The sequence below is a fragment of the Agelaius tricolor genome, unplaced genomic scaffold (assembly GCF_023055355.1).
Source record: "Agelaius tricolor isolate 1412-34295 unplaced genomic scaffold, bAgeTri1.0.p SCAF_38, whole genome shotgun sequence".
Classification (NCBI taxonomy): domain Eukaryota; kingdom Metazoa; phylum Chordata; class Aves; order Passeriformes; family Icteridae; genus Agelaius; species Agelaius tricolor.
This window is the reverse complement of record NW_027269298.1, coordinates 576253-603422: the sequence shown is the minus strand read 5'-3', so window position 1 is coordinate 603422 and position 27170 is coordinate 576253. Positions and strand designations below refer to the sequence as shown.

Below are 27170 nucleotides of genomic sequence, written 5' to 3'. Positions count from 1 at the left end.
AGGACTGGCTTTACACAGTCCAAAGCTTTTCAGAGTCCAGACTAATCTCAGCACTTTGTTTTTTTTTGCTGTAAAGAAATGCAAATCCTAACTGTTGATGTGTGTCGATAATCACCATGAAGTTTATCAATAATCCATTCAATATCCAAGACCCTTGATAATGATTAATGCTCCCTTGTAACAGGGAGCATGGTGAAGTTCGGTGTAGGATCCTCACCTGCAGGTAGTGCTGGAGCATTTTCCGGCTGTGCAGGAGGGAGGTACAGGCCTGGCACAGGTAACACAGATTCACCTGAAAGAAATAAGGTCAGGGAGAAATCTCAGAAAAGCTCAAACCCTGTCTATTCACTGCCTTAAGCTAGAAAATCCAAACATAGCACTGTGATCATAAAGGATCCATGCAGTCTCTTAATTTCCCAGTATTTTCTTGAAATCACCTGGCACTAAGAACTGAAAATAAGCCACCGAATTACCCAATCTACTTTACCAAGCTACCACTTCTCTCTCTCCCAACAGTTATATTTCCTTACTTGAGACCAGGTACTGACAGAATGGAAAGTGAAATAACCTCAGTAATTCCCATTAAAGGAGTGGTAATAACAAAGTGATATTGTGCCATTTTCTCTTCAGACAACCAAATCCCTGCACTCCAAGGCAATGTATTGTCCTGATTCCTACCTGCATGTCCCTCATAAGCTGTGGCAGGTGGAAATGCCACTCCTTTGTGAAATTTGAGAGCTGAAGAATGAAGCCAACAGTGTGATCAGCCTCCTCCAGACAGGCCAAGCTCTGCACGGTCCGTACTGCATTCAGGCACTGGGAAGGAGAGAGAAGTAAATCAGGGCCATGACAGAGAAGGGACAGATGGGGTAACATCCCACCCTCCTCTCACAGCTTTTCCCACTGTAACCCTTCCCAAGGCAGCAGTGACTTTTCAGCTCATCTGCCCTTTCTGACTCATTTCCACTGCTGTTGGAGCAGAGGAGTTAAGTGAAGCCCAGAGGCAGTTTGTGGCACACCTGAAGGATCCTCTCCTGATGGACACCCACAAAGTCCAGTGCTTCTGTCAGGAAGTTGTATCTCAGTGTTTTGAGGAGACGTTCCATGAGGGACATGGAGAGCCGATAGACCCCGGGCCAGGAGGGGGCATCCAGGGACTTGCGGGATGCAGCAGATGTCTGAACAAAGCACACACAGAAAGAGGTGACTGTTTCCCCTCCACACCATTCTGGCAGCCTCCAGCCACAGCCTGAGAGGGCATGGGAAGCTCTCTGGGGCATCCCCAGCTGGAATGAAGGAAGCAGCACCCACCTGGATGGCTCCATTTGTGCTGAGCTGGTACACACTGAGGAGGGGCAGGCAGACACTCTGGGTGACACCAGCTCCAGCCATTGCTGCTGCTCCCTGCAAGAACAGACTGCAGTTGGAATCTGTGCCTCTGCTCTCTGAGACTGAAGAGACTTGTGCTGCAGTAGATATTTTTGTATATTTCTGTTCTTTGCACTGTCACCACCCTTTTACAGAACTTTCATCTACACACACCTCTATGTTGTTAGAAGTTCAATATCAAGAAAAGGAAAATCGAACCTGCACAACTGTACTCAAAATTCCCATTTATCACCTGCTCTGGAATGTACATAATCCTTGCAAAGGGGCTTGGAACAACCTTGTTTTCACCTAAAGCCCCAGACAAGTTGAATTTGAAAGAGATAAGTAACACTTTATTAAAACTAATGAAGAAGCAGGTTCCAACACTCAATGCTGGTTTAACAAGGGGGTATTTGCATTGCAGGATCCAAAGTGAAGGTGCCTGCTCTAAATGACAGATCTGCCTGGCTGGCTCAGCTTTTCCCAGACATCCCACTATGGAGAACAAGGCACACTAAGCAGGTGTACACACAGGACCTGCTGCTTGCCAATCTCCAAAAAATACCCCTTTATCTACAGCTCATCATTCAGCTGCGTCACAGACAGGATAATGAGATAAAAAATGAGACAGACTTTTATTTAAAGCGTACAGCCATGCACTCTCACTTCTCTGCATCTCTCACCTGCTGAGTCCTTGCCAAGGTCAGCAGCAAATGTAACGAGGCCTCTGTGAAGTGAAGGTTTTGTTTAACTCTCAGGCTGATCTCCAGTGCAGCAAAGATGGTAGGAAGCACAGGGACTTTCCTAGTAATCTGCAGCCAGTAGTCTCCATCTTCATCTACTTCACAGAGCTCCTTAGCCAGGTGCAGACCCAGAACACACACCTGCAGTGACAAGGAAAGGTAGGTAGGTACAGGGCTGTACCAGGAAAAATCTCAAAAGCATTTACTAACACCACCTAAATTCCAATCATTCTCAGAATCACAGATGAAGGCTCCTGATATCCCTCACATTTTACTCTGTACACCTCTTGGCTGCATTAGCACTTATGAAAATGTTTTTTAGTGCACACCTGAAGAAGAGGCAGCAACAGCCAACTTCCCAGACTGATGTGAGCCAAGAAAATTCTGAAATAGAAACTGCTGAAACTTCCTCTGAAGGCAGCAGGCTACAAAGGAAAGCTGTTCCAAGCACCATGAGATGCTTGTCTAGAGGGGAGAGACAAGACTGCAGAGCAGATGAGCAGCCCTTTACCCCATCTCGCTGGTCCTTGTGCTTCACCCGGGAGGCGTCGTCGGTCTCCATGCTGTCCTTGTCATCTGCAGCATCTCCCACGGTCAGGCTGTGCCGGGTCTGGTCCAGAAGAGCAATGACCTCATCCTGGAGGGTCTCACACACACTCAGCACCAGCTGGGGGTACTGGGGGATGTCATTCACTGTGACACACACAACAGACACCAGTTAACACACACTCCTTGTACTCAGATTTCCAGTTCAACTGGTAACATCACTGAGCCACATTTCCTGGAATTAGCATTTATTCTGTTCTCATCTCAAAACCTACAAAACAATGTGAGCAGCTGTGACTAAGTTAGATGTCTACATCTAGGAGGATATATTAAGGGATTATAATCATCTCAATAAGAAAAGCATGCAGATTTTGTCATACAAAGTCATATAAACTCATGACATGTCAAAACACAAATCAAGCACTACTGTGGACAGATTATTCCACCACAGCAATTCCCACCCACTGCTTCAGACTGCTGGTATCAGCCTATGCAGATTGGGTGCAGTCCATGGTCTGTGAATCCATATAAATACTACATTCTTATCAAAACCACTATAATAAATTGCCCCACATTTTACCAGCACAGCTAGAAACTCAAATTCAACAGCAAAGAAAACAATTAAAATTGTTTTCTTTAAACAACCAATCCTCCACTTTCTACTTATTTTTCAAAATGTAAACATTTGCAGAGCCAAAGCAATGGAACAAGGAACACAGACAAGTAACCTGACACACTTTTAATCACAGTTGCCTTTGTATGTGTTGCACAGAGAAATACTGCCCAGATTTCACTGAGGGTCTTCAAGTGCCACTGCACTGCCAGATGCCCCAGAAGGGACAGGAGTAGTGACCAGACTGGTTTCTGTGGTTTGTAACAAAATGTACCCTTTCTTGTGTTTGGGTCTTTTGTTATCTTTAACTGGAAATCCATGTCAGAATCTAAGCTCTACAGTCACTCTGAGAGAGCCTGACTTACACATCCACTGAGCTGTCTCCAAAACCACACAGGAACTAAACTGATCAAACAGAGGTTATTGTCAGGGAAAGACAAGAGAAGGGAAGACATGGACATAGAGTGAATGAATGATAAACATCACCTCTTTCCAAAACTAGCTAAAGAAGGGAAGAAAAAGGAGAGAAGTCCCACAGGCTGGTGACGATGTTCAGCACCCTGCACGACTACCAGCACCATGTGTTTATCTTGCACATGCTGGGGGTAAGGAGTGTTCAGCCCTGGCACCTCAACACCTGCACATGCACCACCTCACCTTTCATCTCCTTCATTTGCAGAACAGTGATAAGAGCTGAGAACACTTTGGCTTTGGTTTTCTCCATCATCTGCTGATCTGCCTGTAGTACTCCCTCCAGAATCTGCGTCAAGGAGTTTATGATTTTATCCACAGAACTCAACTCGCTGACAACAAAAAGGGAGAGCTCTTCAGATTAGACAAGATCCCTCAATAAATACACTGCCTTGAATGAGCTGTGTGGATCATAAGTTATATGACCCCTAAAAACAAAAGCAGTTCTTCAAAGTAAAGTTTAAGTCACCACCTGGATCTCACTAAAGATGTTCCACAGAATGAGAGAATGCATTTTCCCTTCATTGTGAGAATCAGAGTGAGAAAGCAGGACTAACTATCACAAAAGCTCTTTTGCTACTTCTCACCAACAAGCAGGAAACAAAATTAATTATTGCTACCAGAGATTTCTCACAATTCAGCAACAACCAAGAGACATTTGACATGCCAAAAAAGAATTCAATGATAAACCTTCAGTTTTCTCCCCAGATCACTAAGGGATTCTCACTAGACCAAAACACTTCAACATAACCTCCCAAATTTTTATTTAAACATGACCTCCAAAGTTTTTTTTCTAGCAGTGACTAAAAAATATCCAAACAAAACACCTACTTTTTCCACTGCTTGAGCAGGATCAGAAGAAGGGTACACAGCATAGACCCCAGCTGCAGACAGGGCACTGACATGGGAACCTGGAGCTAAGGAGAAGTACAGTAAGAGTTACAGCTGGAACTCTCACAGGTGGAAACACTTCAGAAATGCTCAGCCCAAGCACCACCACCAAATGACCAGGTTTGTTCCTTCAGTAGAATTGAGGGGATCAGAGCCAGGGCCCCCACAGGGTCATTTAGTGATGAAAGAATGACACATACAAAATAAAGATTTAAGCAGCTCATCAGTTCATGGAGAGAGACTCTGTTTCAGCCCATTTTCACAGGATCTAAAAAATCCTAACATTACAAGCATCTGTAGGAATAGTGCAAAGAAGATAAGCAATTAAGAAATGAAAGAACTGATAGGAAACAACACCTACCAAAACCCTGGTGCCATTTAGCACATCCAGAAACAACTCCTGATGAACTGCAGAATCAGTCAGATGCATGATATCAGCCTAAATCAACAAAGATAAAGATCAATCAGCACAATAAAAGGTGCATCTTCTAAGCAGCCTAAAATCAGTCTACTGTTTTGTTACTTTAAGAATCCATCAATATTATAACTGCTGACTTTTACAGAAATCACTTTAGTCCTACATTACCATTGACAAGGAGCTGGTAATGACTAATTGCTTAACAGTGCATCCCTGCCTCCTTCAACACAGGAAAAGCTTGTCAGGATTACAGAATTACTTAGAAACCCTCTAAAAACTATTTACTGCCTCCCTCCTTGAGAGGGCAATATGCTCATTTTGATCAAACAGCAAAACACCACCCACTCTAACCCCCTGCACCATGCTCACACCAACCTGTACTGTGCTCACACACACAACAAAACCAAAAGAAGAAACCAGTGAATTCTGCTTAGCTGGCCCTAGGAAGCTGCTGACATTGTATTACTCAAAATATTCATTTCAGCCTCTCATGCAGGGTAAGAGGCAGCCCTTACATGGCTTGTGGAGATGATGAGCAGCATCCTCCAGGCTGAGATGAGCATTTGGTACTCGGTGACAGAGGCGCAGCTGCTGCCCTCGGTCTCTGCCACGTGCTGGGCCAGGGACCTCACGTACTCTGACCAGTAGGCAAAGCGCTTCTTGCTGGAGAAATTCTTCAGGGTGTCCTTCAGGGACTGGTCCAGTGAGCCCCTGACCAAAGCAAGAGAAGGAGTTAGCTTCAGTTATTCTTGGGTCAGAAAATATACTGCTCCTGAGATTCAGGGAGGAAAGCCAAGGGCACAGCTTGCAAGTGAAGATTATTCCGCATATTTGACCTGTGCAGGGAATCCCACTTTTTGCATCAAATATTAAGGAAAAACATGATCCCTGAAGAAAATCTATAGGTTTTTTTTAAACAAATTTTTGTTAATCCTGACTTTTCAACATATGAAACAGATGTTACTTTCAGGAAAACAAATCAAGTGGGAGAAAACTACTAAATGTAATTCAACTACTACAGTTTAAAGTAATTTTACTACAGTTTACAGTAATTAGTTGACAATTAGTTTTAATAAATACTGTATATTCTTATTTCAGCATACAAGGAAAATACTGATACATTCTCACCTCAAGGCTACAGAAGAATTGTAATATCATAATCACAATTAGTGACTGCAAGAATCTCAAATGAATGTCTGTCATGTGTTCATGAATCACCCCCAGATTTTCACAGGATTACATGTGCTTTGCCCATCAAAGCCCATATGGTGTATCAAGAGTTAACACACACAGTTTAGATAACTAAAAAGTACAGAGATGAAGGAGAGACTACCAAAGACTCACTTGACAACATAGTAGATCTCCAAGCAGATGATTTTCATTATTAAGGCACAGGTATCCAAGACACTGAGCTATGAGGAAAAAAAAAAAAACAAGGGAAAAAAAAAGAAAATCTGAGTTCTGCAGGGTAAGTGAAATTATCCCTACCCATCCACTTGGGATGGCAGATACTCCAGTTCTGCAGGAGACTTACTTCTCCCACAATAGCAATACTTATGCCATTTTGACCACAGACTGGTGACAATAGGGACAGAATACTGTGCTTAGAATTTGAACTCTTCAGTGAGAGCACAGGGCTTTCAGAATGAAGGAAAAAACTTGCACAGAAAGGAAGAACAAGAACCTAATCAATTCCTCCAGGATATCAGTCAGCCTGAGCCCAGATTATGGATACACTTCAGACACACACCTTCTACAGTGAGCATTACCACAGCTGCCAAACAGCTATTTTTGTTTCATATGTGAATAAATACCAGAGAATTTCAAAAGGCAGTTCATGGCTGCCCAGTCTCTGAAAATCCAGACAGCATTCACTTCATCTTCTGCCTATGTTTTACCCACTTGGTCATAGCTCCTTTTAGGAAGCTGTAAGCAGAGGGAATGGCCACACACATCACTTAGAAACCTTTTCTGAGGAGTACATTAATCCCTTCATTTTATTTGTATGTAACTCACCTCTGATGATTCGGAGGGCGGAGGAAGGGTCCCAAAGAGGGGATTAGTTAGATTTTCCCAAAACTTTGGCCTAAAAGACATAAACAAAATATTATCAGTTGTCTCCCTCATGCCACGTGCCTAGCAGCATTTTGAGTGTCCCAAACTATGTATAAAATATGCTTTGGTAAATACAAGTTTATTTAGCTTTGTATAAAAGAAACAGAAACATATTTGATTCTGACACACTGGGGCTTCTCATCTTCCACACTCAAAGCCCACACACTGCGTACCCTCACCACACACTGACTAAGGTGCAAAGGTCCCTGAAAAGTCTGATAAAGCACAGAAAGAGTGTTCTGGAAAAGAGGAAGGAAAATGCCTTGTCAAGAATCACCAACTCACTTTGTCCTCAGCACGAGCATGGCGCTGTCACGACGGTCCTGCCACAGCGCGTGCAGGAAGGCGATGGCAGCGCGGTGCAGGAGGGGAGGGCACCAGTACCTCTCCTGCTGCTTGGAGTCAATCAGCTCCAACACCACCTGGAGGCAACTCCACTCCCCCAAGCTGAATTCCTAAAGCAAAAGGAGACAAGAGGTTATAATGCTGGAGAACTGTATTGTCCATTGTACACAAATCCTTATCTTTCTCACTGCCAGTAATGAATGAGTGTTTTAAGGTCACTGAAAGAACAGCACATGCAGTGAAGAGAGCAGGTCACAGGCACCCTTGGTCTTAGCAGATGTTCTGTTGCTAACTCAGTATCTGCCTTGAAATACTGGGGAAAGTTTCTCTTTGGTTACAGGGAAAAGTGAAAGTGGGATAGTACCACATGCATTAAATACAAGCACAACCTGCATTTATCTTTACATTAAACACATCAGGTTACAATGTACAATATCAGATTTTAGCATCCAGTGCTCTAATATGCAGAAAAAAGCCAGTGAGTCCTCAGGCAAGTATCTGCTATTGTACCTTAGACCCATCACTGCCATCCTTCACTTCCAAGTTGAGGAACAGCTCAATGAGCCCAGGCTGTGTCTCCACTGCCACTGTGAGGAACTCCAGGATCATGACCTTGATGCGCATGTCCTCGATCTTGCTCTGCAGGTGGGTGAGGAAGGCGTCGCGGATGGCAGCGGCATCACTGCCCAGGCAGGCGTACACAGACATGGGAGCAACCTGCCCATGGAAACAAACACCAGAGGGAAAAAGAAACATGCTGTACACAATGCTTAATTACACACAAAAGGTGATTGTATTGAAACTCAAAAATGTTTAATAGTGAATCTATGAACTTAGCAAAGTCAGTTGTCATTAAGCAGGAAGAAACGTGACAAGTGATCCAAACTTTCCTCTTGAGCAATTCTACTCTATCCTCATCAACTTCTCAAAGGTTACAAAGGAAATAGAAAAGACAAAGGAAAAAACTGCTTTGGAATTACATTTCTTGAAATAAATGAGCCAATATCTGGATTTATATGCTTTTAAAAAGCTACAAATATTCTGATGTTTAGCAGACAAAAAGAGTAAGTGCAAAAGGCTTTCTAAGTCTAAAGTCTACTTTTACCAAGTCCAGAAGTCTAAAAGTTGAAAGGTCCCAATAAAAACTTAAATAGGATACTCTTCTCAGTAAGATGGTACAATTCCAGGTAGGAAGGTCTAAGAATTGTATTTAAGAGAGTGACTAGAGAAAGTTGCTCAAAAATTGGGAAGAGAACAACTGGAAGTGCAAATACTTTGCAGAAAAAAACCCTGCTAATGGGATGCCTCTCAGTGAGTGCTGAGTGACTTCTGAAACAGCAGATCACATAAAAAAACTAAAGGATCCTTTACATGATTTTTCATGTGCATTAACTTACAGATGCCAGTCTACCCTGCTTCAACTGACTTGCACTAAGCTCCCTAATACAAAAAAAGCCTGAGGAGATTATTTGAAAAAATTTCAGTAGTGGCATCAGTCACAAGGGGAGAAGCAAAGGAGCACTGATGTGTCTCATCTTACTGTAGCCAGTCGTTTGAGCAGCTGGATGGCCAGGCGTGGAAGTGCAGGGTCATGCTTGTGGTAGATGTATTTGGCCAAGACAGCAATGAGGTTGTTCCCATGAGCACCTGGAGAGAACACAAATAAAATCAAAGAGAAGAAACAACAAGATGTAACTATTTACCAAATGATTTCCACAGCAGAAGGTAAGAACTAAGTTGGTCTCCCAAAAGAACATGGTATGGGTCCAGCCAGAGGCATTAACAGCAACTGATTTAGTATATTCTGTAATTACAATAATCTCATTACAAAGCAGCAAACAATAAGCCATGTTTGATTAATCCTTTAAAAGCTGTCCCAGAGGGGAAGAATGCCTTAGAGGAGGGAGAAGAGGCATCCTCCCATCAGTAGCAACCACTTTTTGTAACCTGGAAACCTTAAGCAGTGTTTGTGATGAGACACACAGTGCCATTTGCAGATGACCCAGAAGCACAGCTGGAGTACCCCAGGCAGTACCCACCATGCTGAGTGAGGGCCTGCTCCAGGGGAGACACCACGCTGGACGGGGGCTTCAGCCGGATGACGTTGTTGGTAACAGAGAATGCCAACTTCACTGTCTGGATCAGCAGCTGGCCTTGGCCTTGGGACTCATCACTGTGTCCAAAGAGAATCCAAAGTAAGGAACTGTGCTCACAACCAACATTTATTAGTTTATAACATTCACAGAGGAAACTCCACCAGAGTTACAAGACATTTTCTCTCAGAGCCAGCACACAGAAACTGCCCAAACAGCCACACCCCACTCACCTGCTGGACTGGGAGGCCATGACCATGTCAATGGTGTCCACCCCAATTCCCATGATGTTAATGACAGCTTGCCCTGCCTCGGTGTTGGCCAGGCTGAAGATGCACAAGGACTGCAGGCTGGGGGCATTGCTGTGACACAAACACAGGACAGTGTCACCAGGAGCACTTGAGGCATTTTGCCATATTGAACTTTAAAAACTACCACAAAGCAACCTCCTCATTTCTACACCCACTCCCTTTACTCTCCCTTCTACTTTCACCAGAGTACACCAAATGGGAAAGTGGATAGTAGTCTGTCCCAAGAAATCTATGTACTCTTTTCTTTTTTTTTACCAAGAGTTCTAGAAACCAATGTGATTTGCTCTGTCCCTAATCTTCTGCTACCCTTCCTGTACTCAGTAATGCAGCAAAGAGCTGAAACCAGCACTACACAGCTATGTACTCCCTCCTATTCTTTTGAATTCAAAAACTGAAACAAAGTTGCAGTGATTCCTGCACTGTAAACCAGGCTAGTGCAGGTGTGAGACCTCTCCCCTGTCTTACCTGCTGCGAGGATCCATTTCAGGACACAAGTTCAGTATAGCATGGATCAGCTGCAGAATTAGGCACCCTAAAACAGAGATGAAATGGACTACTCAGTTTTTGAAAACTTTTGCCTCATTCCTTGTATTTTCAAACAAATCACAGCATCTAACAATATCAGGAGTTGTACAATGCAAATCCCAAATGGCTGCTAGAAAAAAGAAGGCAGGTGATCCCTTTTATTTCCTTCCCCTCATACCCCCCCCTTTTAACATCCTTACCAATTTTCTCTCTCACTCCATGGGAGTTGTATCTCCATTTGTGGTAATTTGGTAACATTTCCTTCAGAACAAACACTATGCAGGGCACCAGGCCTTGGCTCTGGGTGCTACCAAGTTGTCCCTAGGAGAAACAGAAATGTTATTTAACCAGGAGGGGAACAAGGAAACTTTTAGAGGAAGATATTTCTTATTGTCTTTGAAGTGTGAGAAAACCATGAAACACAGGGACATAGATTTACAAGCAATTTCCAGTTTTTTGTAGTCATTTGAGACAAGTCAAAATGTTTTTCTGTAAGAATCATATCAGAGAAAGCACAAACAGCAGTGCAGAAGAACAGGCAAGCAAATATTACTTAGAGAGCCCTGCTGCAAAGACACTGATCTCAGACATGGCTGAGATCACTTTCATTTCTCAATCATACCAGCTCAGAGCTGGTGTCACACCAGAGCTCTCCAGAGGCACTCACCCGGACAAGAGTTGTTACCAGGTTCAGGAAGGAGATGGTAACACTGTACTCGCCTTGGGGCTGCTCCATGCTCATCAAAAGGTTCCCATAGCCCCCAGCATTCATTCCCTCTGCACTGTGAAATGAGCAAGACAGTTCATCACATGAATAGCAGGATTCTGACATGAGTGAGAGATGTCAGGTGCAGAGATTGCACACTGGCAAAAAGTTCTTATTGCATGTTATGAATTGGTTAGGCAAAAAAAAAAAAAAATAAGGTGGGGAACATTAATACCTAATCATGTGATTCATACTGGACAGTGGATTGGCAACAAATGGCAAGAAGCCCGTGTGGTGAAGGTCAGTCCAAACCTGCAAGAGAAGAGGCACAGATGCTCCTTCTGATTTACAGCTAAACGTACCAGCTCTCAGCAGCAGGTCCTTTCCTCACCTTGGCTGGCATCCGAGAAGCCAGGACTGTCAAGCAATTGACACAAGAAGCAATAACATCCACAGGGGGAGAGATTACAGTTGTTAGCCTATAAAAGAGAAACAGCATGCATGAAAAGAAGCACTGCCACCTGTGGTCTAGTCTGGTTTTTTTAATCAAAAAGCTTCTTTCTCTCTCACTGAAGTACACACATATAAAATTTAAGCAGATAAATACAGACACCAGAGTCAACACTTTCAGTCTAGACTTGCCACCTCCCCCTCACACCTGAGTCAGATCAATTTACTGCCAGAGCAAGGCTGGCAAGACAGCAGGTTGTCACAGCAAACAATAATTATACAGCTGAACATCAATTCCCAGGCAGTTAACTCTGGGAGGAGTTAATAATTACAACTGTTTTAAAACCTGTGAATTACTGCTCTAATGCTATGTTTATCCCTGTTTCATGTAAATATAGCTACTAATCAAAATGACCTTTAAAGGGATAAAATTGCACACCTTTCAGGAAAGAAGTAGAAGAGGGGGCCATTTCTGCTGTATCAAAACATTAACCTATGTGTAACCAGAACAGTTTTGAGAGCTGAACACCAGTCTTGGGGAATTCAAGCACTGACACACATCCTGTAAAGCTCTTGGCAAAATAAGTAATCAGCTACCCTTCAGGTCACTCTATCTGCTCAGGTACCTCTGCTGTCAGGGACTCACCTCTGCAGGAGCATGTAGATTCGTGATGTGATTGGCAGAAGACAATCTGCTATTGATACATCAGTGCTGATGACTTTATGAACCAGATCAATTATGGGCTTGACCCTCTGGCAATGCTGAATCACATCTGGATAAAGAAAACCAAACATTAGAATGCAAAATTGTACTTCAGCAGTAATAAAGCCTGGAACAATGCACATATCTCTTACCACATATCTGCATGATTCAAAACCATCCCTCTCCCGTATCAAAAAACATTTGTTTATCTATCTCAACTTTTCCCTCATCTAAAGTGTATCTCATTACACTACATGCTCTTGGCCTTTTGCAGTGAATTTTACAGAATAATCATCATCAGGCTTCTGAATAATATTCCATGCTCTTCCAAATGTACTCAGAGCTATTCAGCCCTACTACTAACCTCAAATTGACACCAATTAATAATTATTTATTCTCTTTCACGCTCCCAGCCTGTCTCACCTGCTGTTGACACAACATGGAGCAGCATCTCAATCTCACAGGTGAACAGAGTCCAGCTGCTGTAGGAATACTCCCACCGTACCAAATAAGCCCGATCATCCAGCATCACTTGGCCCACTGTTCCCTGAGGTATCCGTAGGTTTGTCTGACCTAGTCCTAAAGATTGAAGCAGGTGAAGCAAAGTCACAAATGAGTTTACCCATGAGTTAGAAGCCAGGTAAAGAAAGAGCTGAATTTCCCAAAGGATTTCAGTAAGAAAAGGTGAGGGCAGTTTCCTTACCAAGAGGATAGAGGAGCTTTGGAGCCTGTCTTCGCCACAGCGTGCCATCCTCATGGGAGATCACATCTGGAGGTTTGTGCTTGTACAGCTCAATATAGAAGGACATTTTATCCAGGAAACTGTATACCTGCATCAGAGAGAGCTTCAACAACCAGCCAAAGAGCCAGAGCTTCTTAAAAATTTATCAACCAGCTTACTTCCAGTATCAAGCAAGTTTACTTGAGGTGTACAACAATATCCTTCTAAAACATCAACCCTACCAAAGCATTATTACACAGCCCTCATGTTCAGACAAGTCTCATCTAATGAATCAGGTAAGTACCACCCAAAAATTATCATCTTAATCTTCAACCATTAGAGCTGAAAAGTTTTCTAAAAGCCAGAAAACAGCATCCTGCAACACCACACAACTCTGAAGGAGCCATGTCCACTGTTCTTAGACAAAAGCTTATGTCTGCTATCTAAGACTGCAACTGAGATAAGCACATGTAATGGGAAGAAAGAATCACAGAGCATGTCATTCCTGACTCGAAATAAATCATCTCCCAAACATCAAGAGAGACCCTGTACCTTTTTTGCAGTAGATTTATCAGACACAAGGGCTTGGAGCAGCTGAAGGAGAGGAGTGAGAAGATGGGGGAACATCCCACAAACACTGTCCAGGATAATACCCAGACCTGCAGTAGGTTCCTGGTGGTGGAAAGAGAAAACAAATGTCTCACTACTAAAAAGAAAAGCTAAAAGGGTCTCAGTATAACACAAGGTTACAGTTCTGTTTTAAGCTGTACATTTAACATTAATCATGCACAAAAGTATCACTCCAGTGACTGGAGATCACACTTGCACAGACTAAAGCATGAGGCAGTCTGCAAGTATAAGGCAAGAAGACTGTAAGGCATTACATATCATCCTAATTCTGACAACAAAAACAAGCACAATGCTTTTGCCAGCAGTTAGTTCAATCCTTGCAGCCCCAGCCCTGCTATCAACTATCACCTATATTAAAACTCGTTCCAGTATCCTTTTCAAGTGTAAAGCCAAGGCTGTACCTAAAAAGCAGGAAAGGGCAAAAGTAAATTAAAGATAGAGGCAAATGAACATTTGCTCCTCAGGCCCTCCTAGAAACCAACTCACTAAATACAACCAGCCTGTTCCTTTCCTAAAAGGGAACCATTTATCAGGTCATAGTTGTAAACAAGGTAGGTCAAACAAGTTGCAAACACACTCACCGTTTTCCAGAAGAGCTGAGGAATGCTGGAAGCTGCCAGAACTTCACATGCAGCATCAATTATATCCTACAAAGGAAGACAGGATGGAAAAAATCAAAGCTACTTTACACAGGAGGATTTTGTTCCAACCAGGTTCTGCCACATCTTTGGAATTTAAGTTTCTATGTTTACCCACCAAGATGTAACTACTTCCAGGAGCCAAAACACACCCAACACACCCACCCCCAGACCACAACCTAAAGCCATGCTCCTCATAATGAATGAACTGGCCACAACAAACACGTCCACAATGTCTGCAGAGGGCTGTAAAATGTCCAGTCCAACTCAGAAATTGAGTTTGTATTATTTCCATTGTTTTGGGAATAACAGATCACCAATTAGCTTCACATCCATAGGACTTCAAATGCATGATGTGTTCTTTCACTACTAATTTGCCAGTCTGTAGAGGTGTTTACCACATTTGCATGGTGTAAATGCAGAAGGAAAACCAGCAAATCACTCGTTTGGGTCTCCCTAAGCCACATAAAGCTTTCAAATTTGCTTAAAGCAAATTTGCATAGCACAAATTTGCATAAATTATGCATTTTTTTTGCATAAAGCTTTTCAAATTTGCAGTCTGAAATGCAAGACTACAATTTAATAGGCAATTAGCATCAGTTATGACAGGTAATTCTAAATTATGTAACGAATGCAAAGGCTCTTGGATGCTTACCTGCTGATTGCCCAATGTATGCAATTCCAGTGATGTCAGGACAAAGGAAAGAAGTCCATAAATACACATACAAGCTGTGCTGGCAGTACACTGCAAAGACAGAATACACAAGGCTGTCATGGGAAAGAATTACAAACATGCTGTAACTCTACTCAGTCTGCTCTACACATCAAGTGAATGACTTTTTATGTATCCTTGCTGCAAAGGGGCAGCAAAACAGGGAGCAGTCGTTAGCTAAGCTCCATATTAACAGAAAATATTTCACTGAACGGAGAAGTCTTGCCATTACCATTATCACTAGAAATGCCTTGCAGGCATCAAAATAAAAAAAACAACCACTCAACAATTCTAGGAATCAAAAGGATTTGCTTTCACTGGCTTCTGTCTACAAAGCAGTTTGCCCTAGTACACCACATTTTCTAATGAGTGCTATACAGAGAATAGTGCAGAGTTACATCATCCCATACTCAAGATTCACAATGGCAAATGCACTTATGGAGGCAAATAAAAAACTTTGATTAACTGGAGTCTATTCTGCTCAAGAGAGATGTAGTTCCTTGCTTAAAAAAGCTTTACTTAATTCTCTGGGCATAACAATCTGTTTTGTTCCAACTTGATTTCTGATCCTCACTGAAAGAAGATTAAGATGACAGAACATGCTTTACAGCATGTTTGAAAAGAACATTGGTTCAGTCTCTGCTTCCCATCACAGCTGGACATCAGGAGCAGTTAGACCTTCAAAAGCTTACATGCACAATTGAAGAAACTCACATTCTTGCCCCCACTGCTGAGGGATCTCAGCAGCTTGGTCAGATACTGGAAGACATTCAGTTGGATAGCAGTGCTGCCCATCCTCCTGATGATGTTTGTGGACTCATCTGGGTTTATGGTGTGACGGAGCAGAGCCCAGGCCAAAAGCACTGGAGCATGATGTGAGACATCCCCTAACTGCAGCAGCTGATTGTCCATCTCCTGCACAGAGACAAATCAAAAGCAAAATAACTGAGATCTGAAAGTAATTCATACTCAACAAGCACATAGCTCATTGTGTCCTCCTCATGGATGCCAGTTTCTACACCTGGCCAACAAGCACAAGGACCAAAAGTTTACAGACACAGCCTGGGTAATCACAGTAAGTTCTGTATTGTTAGGCTTGGAGGGGTTGGTTACTCTGCCAGTGTTTTACCTGATGGATGTGCTGATTGTTGGCCAACTTGTGCTCCTCTGTCCTGTCATCCAAAGCACGCTCATGGAGGGAGTCAATTTCCATGCCTTCCACCAGAATAAGAGCACTAAAGTAGCTACAAGCAGTAGAAGAGTAAAAACAAATAGGTCAGTAACTTCATTGGAGAATTCAGGTGAGGTTTTTTTTCTTAAACTATAAGAGGTCAAAAAGCATCCTTTAGTTTGCTTTGTTCATCTTTCTTTGAAGCAATAAGAAATTACAAGAAACAAGCGGCACATAATCCAAATTTTGTCTTGAAATGCTGGTACAGGAAAAGTTATAATCTTCAGAACTACCTTTTTTGGTTGAACAGACCAAAAAGGGTCACTGAAATTTGAAGACAGCTTTTCCACCTTTATAACTCTCTGCCACTAGGATGTATGGCAGGATTCTCATTCCCCCCTTGAGTCATGGCCCACACAGAACAAAAAAGACATTAATTATAAATGCATTTTTTCCTGAGAAAAGCAATTGTTTTGCTCTGTACCCACATCACAAATACACACAATACTCACCCAATACGATCCACGAGGTGATCCATGCTCTCATCTACTAAATGTCTGTTGGTTTGTCTTGTGCCAAATCCCTGCTCCTTGAACATCTTTGCAAAGGCCAGAAGCTCCTCAGGTGCCATTTCAAAGTATGCATAGTAGAGGAAGATGACTTCCAGGAGCATGGACTGCTCCCGAAGGCATTGCACAAACCACCGGGAAACCTGGCGTTCTGTCTGCATGAAGGAAAGTTCCACCATCACACGTCAAAGCTCACAGGGCAGCCAGAAGCTGAGGAGTGTGGAAGCATTTCAACAGCTTGTGCAGCCAGCAACTGTGTCAATGGCAAGGAAAGCCACTCTAGGTCCAGAGAGATTGTGAACAACTACACATAAATGGCTCTGTTGGCCCCGGTGCTCTCCACAGATTTATTACAAGGAACAGTAAGTTTCATGAAACTCTGTCTCTGAGCAAAAGTGTGTTCTGTTACAGAGAGAGTGTTTAACTGCATCTGTACATATGTATTTTCCAATACACTACATGTAAGAAATGACTTTATAAGCTTGAGAAATGATAGTAAGAAACAAAATACCATAAGATTTCCATGTGTTTCCCAGGTAGGAGCCTCTGCTTTGTACAGTGCTTCAAACTGCTTGCGGTAATTCGGAACGAGCTCCTTGTCCAACTTTTCAACGCACTGGAAGTACTGTGCCTGAAAGAGACAACTCCATGAACTTCTCACATGCATGTGGGCTTTCTGCACAAGCAGGGAATTACCCCACAGCTCCCATATTTAGCCTGTTTCAATGGCATCACGTCCTGGACTCACTGTGTAAGGGTGTCTCTCGTCCTGGAAGTAGGTGAGCAGGTGGAGGACGCAGCGCAGGATGCAGATCCTCTCCTCATAGTAGTAGTCAGCGAGCTGTGAATGTAAAGTGCCATCAATACCAACCTGGCACAGTGTCCAAGTCCCTGCCACCTCCCTCTCCCAGCCACTGCCAAGGCCTTCACCACAAGGAATACAGAGTTATTACAGATGGAATTTCAACTGAGCAGTTCTGAATTTGGGGAAAACAACCAAGACTTAAAAAACGTTACAGAACTCAATCAAGCACTGCCGTAACGACAGGTCTATAATTACACTGTTAAATGAGAAAACATGGAAAAGAAAGGCAACAAGACATCCCTAGTACCCTCTGTAAGAAATGATCATCAATCTTGCCAGGTCAGACAGTGACACACAAACCTACAAGCTTTGGAAAATAAGCCAGTGTACATCTACCCAGCTAAATTCCTTAATTTCAAGCCTAAAATTTCATTTCTATAGCAATTACTAACCCTCTTCAAGTCTACACGCACATCCCTCAATTTCAGAAGCACCTTCTAAAAGCCATCCTTTATATGAAGGAATACTTCAATTATTTCATGATTTTCTACCAAAAGAAAGTAGGTTTGCTGCCAACAGATTTTTTCCCCAGAAAATACAAATGGAAATGACTGACCTTCAGCATCAGAGCCTGACTCTGCCTTTCATCCTGAAGAACTGTCTGTAAAAAAAATATGACAAAAAATAGCTACTGGAGAAACACCTACTGACAAAATATATGTTCACAAAATGACTAAAACAAATAAAAGACAATTTTCCTTTCATTTGGAAAGACAGATTCCAAAAGCACAAAACACTCATTTTTAACTATGTATTTATTTTTCAGCTCCACTCTCATTCACAAATCTGTAGCTTTCCTGTGACAGAGAGAGAAGCTGAGCTCCTGCAGAGATCCAAGAAGGAAGAGATAAGCCTGGATGCAGCTCCAGAGAAGAAAAGCTACAAAGCCATTTCCCAGTCAGAACTGGGATTCACATGTGACCATTTGCATCAAAAAACAACTGTTATTAAGGAAAGATGTGGAGTAAATAGAATATAAATGGGACCTTCAGGGAGTCTCTTGTTCCTCTGTAATCCTCTTGAAGATAAGATTGTAACAACTGCACACTCTGCTCTTCATCCAGACCCTGAACAAAAGAAAGAGAAATGATCTGAAATTAATAAAAGGCAACTGAATTCATTAAAGATTAAGATTCTCTCCAAATACTCAGGCAGCTCTTATCTTCAAAACAAATAACATGACAAAAGAATATTTTTGCACCAGGCAGATGCTTTAATCAGCACTTCTTTTAAATCCAAATACCAGCTTTAATGTCACTGAGCTGCAGTTTTAACTTCAGCTAAAGGAGCATCAGACATTTAAATAAAAGTACCACCAGCCACTGAACTCTAAACTTCTGGCTTAAAGAAACAGAACCTTGCAGGTGAACTGAGAGGATTGTCAAACAAGGCAACTGATTTAAGGGACATGAATTTTTCAGCTGAGCAGTTGGCCTGGAAGAACCCAGTTCAGACCCACAGCAGGTGGCTGCTGCTGAAAAGGACCAAGAAAACCACAGGATCTCAAAGTCACTCATCACTTTGGAAGTTTGACCTAGAGCCTCAGCATGGACTTCAACATCCTTTAGATAACTTTGAACTGAAAGGACCTTAAGTTTCTCTCTACTCAACATCACAAAGGTTACTTTGGTATCAGAATCCTATAACAATTCATTCCAGGGATAAAAAATAATCCAAGAGCAGCTTCACTCACCAAAAACTTGCTGACTCTCAGACCCAACTCTTTTAGTGGAGCAGCAACATCTTTATCAGCTTTAATTTTTTCTGCTGAAGTCGAACTAAAGTGAAAGGAAAAAATTAAATAGGCATCATTTCAAAGTTCTCCACTCTATCAATTTAAACTGAACATTTGCTTCTTCCTCAGTGACCTTTCAATATTTCATACAATATTCTGTAACCTTTCTTTACTTGCTAGGAAACTCCACAGTAGAGATTCATTTCTAAAATCAGGCAGTGACTGTACCTTGGTGGTTTGTAGTATGACAGTCCCTCTAACAGCCTCTGCCAGTGCTTGTTCAACTCTGCAGCAATCTGGGCCTAAAACAGAACCAAACACCACTGAACAGACTCCTCAAAGTGCATTACCAAATATTAGATCTGTTAAACTTCAGCAAAGCAAAGAAATTCCACCACCACAGAGAGGCAGGAACAACACAAGGCAGGTGTCTGAGGCTCAGAGTGAATCCAGATGCAGAACTGAGGGGGCACTGAGCTGCACTGCCCATTCCTAGGGAGGCAATGGACTGGGTTTAGAAACATTTGGATTCCCAAACTCTGGGCAAATTCTTGAAAGCACAGGCTCCAGCCCTCAAAATAAGAGAGCAGTTGTACCACACATGAACACCCCAGGGCAGTCCAGGCAGCAGCACTTGTGCCCACTCCAGCAAAGGAAGCACCTTTTCCATACACCCTTCCAGGCAGTCCATGCAGCAGCTGTCAACAAGCAGTGGAAGAATAAACAAGTAGCAGAGATATGGGAACAAAAATCATGCTGAGAAAGAAGGAAAAGCAGCAGAAAATATTTTCACTAATATTCAAAGAGATGTACAAATGATGTGTTTGCACATGGAGCCCAGTAAGTGATGGCCAAACCTGCTCTGCAGGGAATGAACTTACTGGTTCTCTTAAAGCTGATCTGCCCAGCAGAATTGTCCATAATTCTCTGCTGCTCCTGCAAACACAAGGAAAAGGTGGAGACCATTTTAATGATTAATGTTATTCCAGGCTTCCATTTAGCTTACACTTTTCAAACCTGCAATTAACTTGCAGCAAATGACACTGCAATGTGAGAAAATGATTTAAGGAACATTAGCTTTTAGCTAATGAGCTTCAGATGTCCTAGAAAAACCCAGGAAAAACCCAGGAGGTGACAACTGACACAGCCAGACCTGTGAATTCACATCAAAGCTTCACATTGATATCAGGTTACCAGCTCAATTTCATTTTGCTATCTGAACATTTCAGGCTCCTAAGAAGAAAATGAAAGCATAAAGCAATATTCTACTGTTACATTCAATGCTCTCCTTCAAACAAATTTTTCCATCAGTTTCATCCTCCACTCTAAGGAGAGCATAAAACTATGAAGTGAAAAACTGCACCATCTTTACACAGACACCAGAACATTTACACTCAGCTTCTCATTTCTTCATTAGAACTCTGCAGAAAAGACAATCTGCCCTATAAAAATTTACAGATCACACCCTGACCCTGGCACATGCATTCAAAAAGTCTCCTTACAACAGCCCAGAGAAAAGATATTGGCCAAAAAGAGTATTTCATTTAGACAAACTATGACTTGCTAGCAGCACGCTAGCTAGTTACAAATGAGAATTTAAACACCCCAATTCCACACACAAAGACTACACAAGAACACTCACAGCCTTATTTTTAGAATAACATTATTAAAATAACTCACTGTGGCAGTGAAAGTCATCTGTGACTTCTGCCATGTGGTGACACTCAATGACAACACCTGTTATTTGCAGCACACCCATCAGCATAATTTCTCCCTGCTCATTCCTCGATGGTTGTGTGCATTTCTCTGCCATGAACCTCTCCAGCCACACAGAGCACCCAAAGGCCCAGAATTTTACCAAGAATTGAAGAGCAATGTGAAAGAAGCAATTCAATGAATCCCAGGTTCGGTGATCATGTCAGATCAATGCCTTTATTTATCTTGCACACCGTTTCTTTCACTTACTGTCAAATCTAAGCCCCAGCCTAGCAACGCCAACCCACCTACTTTACACTCCTTCACAATCCCGTCTGTGAAAAAAACAGACCGTGGTTTGTTGTCTCCTCGTTAATAAGGCTCCAAGACAGCTAAGGAAGGAAAGCTCTCTGTATACGACCACAAGTAACAGTGCTGTCATTAATTTAATAAAAATTAGACACTAGGGAAACTCCAGAACATAAAAGCGTTGTCATGAATTACAAAAAACGTGCTCTAGAGAAACGAAACAACCGAACTACGCTGATCACTGAACACGGGATTCATTAAATCGCTTCCGTTATACATTTCCACGTGTGTATTTGACTCGCACGTCCGCAGGAGCCGCGCGGGAGGCGCAGCCGGCCCTGGCGCGCCCCTCGCCTCAGGGAAGGGCCGAGCGCCCGTCGGGCACCCCCGGGAAGGGAGCGCGGACCGAGCCCCCGGCCACGCCAAAGCAACGGCTGCCAGGGAGCGCTGCCAGCTCTGATCCCGCACGGCAGAATTAAACAACCACAAAATGCCGGCAGTCGCTGCTCACTGCGCTCTTTGAGCCGGGGCTCCCTGAGGGTCCCTGAGGGTCCCCCAGCCCAGGGGGCGGGGCCTCACCGCGCGCGCGAGGCGGGGGCGGGGCCAGCCCGGCGCGCGCCCCGCCGCAGTTAAAACCTCCCGGCCCCGCGCTGCGCTCCCTCCCCGCCGGCCCCTCTCGGCCCCCGGTCCCGCGGAGCGGGGTCCGCCCGCAGCGAGAGCCAGGGGCTCCCCCACGCTGCCCCCAAGTTCCCTCCGCTCGAGCGGCCCCGGTCCCGCACCTCGCGCTCAGCCCGCCCGCCGCCATCTTCGCTCCGGTGTCACGTGACCCAGGGGCCGGCTCCCTCCACCACGCCGGTGTCACGTGGTGCTGCACAGGCCACGCCCCCGAACACGCCCTCACAGCTGGGTCATGTGACAGGCGGCGCGGCAAGATGGCGGCGTCCTGCCAGGTGGGTGCGCGTTGGGCTCCGGGTCGGGGCCGCAGCTTCGCGCTGGAACCGGGAATCACCCGGGAGCGCCTCCGACACCGCCCGCGGGCAGATGGCGTTCCCAGTAGCGGAGGCTGGGCTGTGGATGTCGGGGCTGAGGGGTCAGGAGGCGGCGGCGAGCAGCGTAGAAGGACAGGACGCGGGCAGCCCGCGGGTTGAGGGGCGTCCACAGCGCTGCGAGGGCTTGGGGAGGAGAGGGAGCAGGCAGGGCTGCAGCGAGGCCAGGGCTGCCGGATGTTTGGCAGCACGTCAGTGGGAAGCTTCCCTGCCCTGAGCAGCCGGGATGCGGAGCCCGAGCCGGGCAGCAAACGCTCGGTGCGGGTCCCGTTCGACGATGAGAGCGGCGGGGCCGAGGAGCCTCACATTACCTAAAAGGAGGTGCGGAGGAGGGGATTGCGGCACGCACGAGAAAACAAAATAACTCAGCAGTGAAATACATCGCATTGCAGATTGTCAGGTGTAAACATTCAGCGCTGCTGCAGCACAGACCTCAGGCAGGGTGAAATTCTGCCTGCTCTAGCAGCCTGGCAGGGCAGTGTCCCTGCCATTGATACCGGAGCTGTGGTGCAATCTTAAGGTTGCCAGACTGAGTAGGAGGACTCGGTCCTTGCTTGGCAGGTGGCATTTACTCTGCTTTTCCTCAGATAAGCCTTAGGCTTCCCCCTCCCCAGTTCTCAGAAACAGCAGGGAGTTGGAGGTAGATATTGTCCAGACCAGTTCTGTTTTATTGACTGTATGATTAATTCTTCTCCTGTTTAAAAATTAATTGCAATGGCAAAAGATTACATTTGGCCTGAAGGAGCTGTGTAGCAACAGTGCATGTAATGAAGCTGTTTGGCAATCAAGTATTTCAGGCTATATGAATAAGGATGCCAAAAAGCAATCTATCAATAATTAAGTTTTCAGTACAAAGTCATAAATATCTAAACACTGCAGACACACTGTCTAAGGAAGTTTGACAGTACAAACTGTAATAGTTCCTCATATTGCTATTACTTTGTCAGCTTTGTAATGTGCTATCACCATTCAACACTGGCTGAAAACCTAAAAGAGAACCTTATATAAACCTCTGGCCTTCCATGGGGGAGCTGGTGTAGATATTGGCATTGAGACTTGGGGAGAAGAATTGACTTAGCAGACTTTGCTCTAATCAGCTTAATGGTGGGCCAGAAAGGATAAAATTTCCAACAGAAATAAAGAACCTGAGACCTTCAAAGACTGCAGGAGAGGTGCCAGTGTAATGGCAGAGGTTTACATATGGCTGATTATCAAATTATGTATCCATAGAGAAATCAAGGCTGCCAGAAAGCAATAAATGCTGGTGAGAATTGCACAATGTTGTCAGTGCCCACAATTCTTTGAAGAAGATAAGATGAGATTTAACCTAACAGAGTAAATGTGCCTGTTGCTGATTATCTCAACTGCTTATCTTCCAGTCCAAAAGTTTAAAGAAAAGTTTGGTTTGCAGCACAGCTGTCAGTGGGCTGTGAGCCTTCACTCAGAGAAGGTGAAGTGCATGATTCACTCACCTCAGTTTTGGGGTTTTTTTAATCATCTGTATGTTGACATTAGCAATTGGCACACAACTATCAGTTTAAATAGACTTTAAGAAACAAATAGCTGTGTGTGGTGGTGTTTGCAGGGGTCCCAGGATGAGGGAAGAGACAAGAATCTTGACTCCATGTTTCAGAAGGCTGATTTATTATTTTATGATATATATTATATACTAAAGCTATACTAAAAGAATAGAAGGAAGGATTTCATCAGAAAGCTAGCAAGGAATAGAAAGGAATGGAATGATAATAAAATCTTGTGACTGACCAGAGAGTCTGAGACAGCCAGACTGTGATTGGCCATTAATTATAAACAACCACATGAGACCAATCAAAGATGCACCTGTTGCATTCCATAGGAGCAAGCAGATAATTATTATATAATATATAATAATATATTATAAAATATATAATATCTACATTATATATTATAATATCTATATTTTATATTAGAATTATAATAGTATAATATAATTGTAATATCTATAATCATAATATAATTATGATTATATATAAATTATATAAATATAATTATATTCTAATTATAATCTTATGATATAATTATATTATGGTTATAATATTATATATTATGATATGTAATATATATGATATAATATATTATTATATATTATAGAATTTAGTTTCTCAAGCCTCTCAGCTTCTCAGAAGAAAAAGGATCCTAGCAAAAGGATTTTTCATAAAATATATCTGTGACAGCTGTGCAAACACTTCAGCTGTCCAAGTATTTGCTTTAATTGCTTGCCTTTTTTTTTGTTGTTTTTTTATAGCAATTGCAGTAGCACAGAAGGGAATTCTTCCTAAGGAATTCTTCCTAATGGACAACTGAGCACCTCGGGCCTGCTGAGATTCTGCAAGCTTGAGGCAGGCAGGGCTGGCACCATGCTGGACAAGGCAGTGCTGGTGGAGTCCCTGCTGGTGTTCGCTGTGGTGCTGTCGGTGCACGCCGTGGTCTGGGACCGCTTCTCCTGGTGCGCCGTGGCCCTGGCCCTGCAGGCCTTCTACGCCCAGTTCAAATGGGACCGGCTGCTGCAGCAGGGAGGGGCCGTGTTCCAGTTCCGGGGCGCTGCCAACAGCGGCCTCCTGCCCGCCAGCATGGTCATCCCCCTGCTGGGGGTGGTGATGAAGGAGAGGTGCAGGGCGGCCGGCATCGTGTACTTCGAGCGCTTCGGCGTCGTCGTGGCTTCCGCGGGAATGCTGCTGGCGCTCTTCCTGTCCGTCCTGGCCGTGGGCATCACCAAACCCGTGCCAACCAACACCTGCATCCTGACCGGTGTTGCTGGCAGCGTAATTATCTACACCATGAAACATTCCTTGACTGTCTCAGAGGTGATAGAGGTTCTAGAAGTGCTGCTCATTTTTGTCTACCTCAGTATGATCTTGCTGTACTTGTTGCCTCGGTGTTTTACTCCTGGGGAAGCGCTGCTGGTTCTCGGAGGTGTGAGTTTTGTTCTCAATCAGCTCATTAAACGCTCACTGAATGTAGTTGAGGGTAGAGGGGATCCCATTGACTTCTTCCTCCTGGTAGCAGTTGTCGGAGTCGTTCTTCTTGGTCTTTTTTTCACCGTGCTCTTCACTTTCATGGATTCGGGCACGTGGATCTCCTCCATGTTTTTCCACATGATGACAGCAGTGTTAGGCTTAGGGGTCATCATGCCTTGGCTGTACCGACTGATCCAGAGGAACCCTTTGTTCTGGCTGCTCCAGTTTCTGTTTCAGACACAGACAAGACTTTACCTCCTTGTGTATTGGACTTTCTTGGCTGCCTCAGCATGTGGGGTGGTTTTCTACCAGAACGCCAAGAGATCATCTGAATCTAAAAAACACCAGGCCTCGACCATAACCAGGAAATATTTCCACTTCATTGTTGTTGCTACTTATGTTCCTGGACTCATTTATGACCGCCAGCTCCTCTATGTTGCTGCAGTGCTGTGTCTGGCAGTGTTCATCTTCTTAGAGTACGTGCGGTACTTCAGGATCAAACCTTTTGGACAAACCCTGAGGCATTTGCTCTCTCTCTTCTTGGATGAAAGAGACAGTGGACCTCTAATCTTGACTCATATTTATCTCCTCCTTGGCATGTCCCTCCCAGTGTGGTTGTTTCCCAGATCTTGTGCTCCTAAAGGCACCTTGCCTGGGGCAGGAGCACTGGTCCCCTACTCTGGGGTGTTGGCAGTGGGGGTAGGAGACACCATTGCCTCTGTTTTTGGCAGTACAATGGGGGAAATCAAATGGCCAGGAACAAAGAAGACCTTTGAAGGGACAATGACAGCTATTTTTGCCCAGATCATTGCTGTGGCTCTCATTCTGATCTTTGACAGCAATGTGAATCTGAACTCCAGCTATGCCTGGATTCTGGCATCTGTGAGTTTGGTTTCTCTTCTGGAAGCTTACACTACTCAAATTGATAATCTGCTGTTGCCTCTCTACCTCCAGATCATGCTCATGGCATAGAAGCACTTCCAGAAACAAAATTTTCTCCCTTCCTAGAGAAAGGTACTAGAAAATGCACTTTAATGGAAGCTCAAAGCTGATGTTTTGGTACAGCAGAGAAAATTGTTGAGAACAGAAATGAAAAAGACTTATTTAAAATAAAGGTTTTGATTTAGTCTTGTTTTTACCCATGGAAAATAGACAGATTTATGTTCTAACAGCAACAAACATGACTGATAAAAACAGCACTTATGTTTAATAATCCAGTTTGGGTTTCTTCTGGGTACCCAAGAGAAGCAGAGAAAGAAGAGGTAAGTCAATTAGAGAGGACAAAATAAACAAGCAGGTCTCTTAGATGTTGCTACCTCTGTCTGTACCTTGTTTTCTGTACTGAGTCCTGTGTCTTGTGTTTGATGTGTGCACTCTCATTTCTGTATAAGCACGATGTAAAGCATGTTTGATAACAAGGGGGGGCACAGGAACCAGGTACAAATGTCCAGTTCTGTCCAGTCCACAGCAGCCAGAGCCAAACCCACACCAGGATGCACAAACACAGCTCCAAATCCAGCACCTGCCACAGCTGAGTTATCCAGAGTGAAGGTTTGGGGATGTCAGACACTGCTCATTCCAGACCACACTAATAAGAACAGTGAATCTTTAGCCCTGAAGTTTGCTTCAGCAAGAAAAATGTCTTATCTTTCTCAAGATTTCATCTCCAAAATAATTAGGAATGAATATGGGGGGGGAAATTAAGCAAAGTCACAGCGAAAACTAATTACACATTAATCCTGAAAGCAGAAAATCTGTTCAAGTCAATAAAATTTTCTACTATTA

General features: G+C 43.7%; 2 protein-coding genes across 4 annotated transcripts in view; one reads left to right on the top strand and one right to left on the bottom strand.

The window, feature by feature from the left end:
• Nucleotides 1–22231, bottom strand: part of NUP188 (nucleoporin 188) — a 25157-nt gene extending 2926 nt beyond the window's left edge. The window contains exons 1-39 of one of the 2 annotated variants that reach the window (XM_071454197.1): nucleotides 22123–22231; nucleotides 20221–20275; nucleotides 19568–19641; nucleotides 19298–19382; nucleotides 18591–18671; nucleotides 18161–18205; nucleotides 17488–17580; nucleotides 17251–17370; nucleotides 16683–16894; nucleotides 16129–16243; nucleotides 15714–15914; nucleotides 14943–15032; nucleotides 14231–14296; nucleotides 13572–13691; nucleotides 13002–13128; nucleotides 12722–12877; nucleotides 12242–12368; nucleotides 11537–11624; nucleotides 11381–11457; nucleotides 11107–11221; nucleotides 10640–10760; nucleotides 10386–10446; nucleotides 9837–9968; nucleotides 9550–9683; nucleotides 9051–9157; nucleotides 8021–8227; nucleotides 7451–7620; nucleotides 7067–7136; nucleotides 6395–6462; nucleotides 5566–5761; nucleotides 4994–5071; nucleotides 4573–4658; nucleotides 3928–4073; nucleotides 2623–2804; nucleotides 2052–2252; nucleotides 1312–1404; nucleotides 1020–1178; nucleotides 679–816; nucleotides 218–292 (exon numbers count right to left, since the gene is read on the bottom strand). In XM_071454197.1, the coding sequence (XP_071310298.1) occupies nucleotides 218–292; nucleotides 679–816; nucleotides 1020–1178; nucleotides 1312–1404; nucleotides 2052–2252; nucleotides 2623–2804; nucleotides 3928–4073; nucleotides 4573–4658; nucleotides 4994–5071; nucleotides 5566–5761; nucleotides 6395–6462; nucleotides 7067–7136; nucleotides 7451–7620; nucleotides 8021–8227; nucleotides 9051–9157; nucleotides 9550–9683; nucleotides 9837–9968; nucleotides 10386–10446; nucleotides 10640–10760; nucleotides 11107–11221; nucleotides 11381–11457; nucleotides 11537–11624; nucleotides 12242–12368; nucleotides 12722–12877; nucleotides 13002–13128; nucleotides 13572–13691; nucleotides 14231–14296; nucleotides 14943–15032; nucleotides 15714–15914; nucleotides 16129–16243; nucleotides 16683–16894; nucleotides 17251–17370; nucleotides 17488–17580; nucleotides 18161–18205; nucleotides 18591–18671; nucleotides 19298–19382; nucleotides 19568–19641; nucleotides 20221–20275; nucleotides 22123–22148 (4497 nt within the window). In that variant the 5' untranslated portion in view covers nucleotides 22149–22231. Of the gene's footprint in view, nucleotides 1–217; nucleotides 293–678; nucleotides 817–1019; nucleotides 1179–1311; nucleotides 1405–2051; nucleotides 2253–2622; nucleotides 2805–3927; nucleotides 4074–4572; nucleotides 4659–4993; nucleotides 5072–5565; nucleotides 5762–6394; nucleotides 6463–7066; nucleotides 7137–7450; nucleotides 7621–8020; nucleotides 8228–9050; nucleotides 9158–9549; nucleotides 9684–9836; nucleotides 9969–10379; nucleotides 10447–10639; nucleotides 10761–11106; nucleotides 11222–11380; nucleotides 11458–11536; nucleotides 11625–12241; nucleotides 12369–12721; nucleotides 12878–13001; nucleotides 13129–13571; nucleotides 13692–14230; nucleotides 14297–14942; nucleotides 15033–15713; nucleotides 15915–16128; nucleotides 16244–16682; nucleotides 16895–17250; nucleotides 17371–17487; nucleotides 17581–18160; nucleotides 18206–18590; nucleotides 18672–19297; nucleotides 19383–19567; nucleotides 19642–20220; nucleotides 20276–22122 lie in introns of both variants that reach the window. The other variant, XM_071454195.1, reaches the window with a different exon arrangement.
• DOLK (dolichol kinase) lies at nucleotides 22171–27170 on the top strand. Of its 2 annotated transcripts, none has more exons than XM_071454202.1 (2): nucleotides 22171–22293; nucleotides 24674–27170. In XM_071454202.1, exon 2 carries the CDS (start codon nucleotides 24786–24788, stop codon nucleotides 26355–26357), a length of 1572 nt encoding a protein of 523 aa, XP_071310303.1. In that variant the 5' UTR covers nucleotides 22171–22293; nucleotides 24674–24785; the 3' UTR covers nucleotides 26358–27170. The 2 variants fall into 2 exon arrangements, with proteins under 2 accessions (XP_071310303.1, XP_071310304.1); XM_071454203.1 differs by lacking the exon at nucleotides 22171–22293 and adding an exon at nucleotides 22316–22710.

Excerpts from the sequence above, each read along its gene's own strand:
- DOLK (XM_071454202.1), top strand. The coding sequence starts at position 24,786 with ATGCTGGACAAGGCAGTGCTGGTGGAGTCCCTGCTGGTGTTCGCTGTG.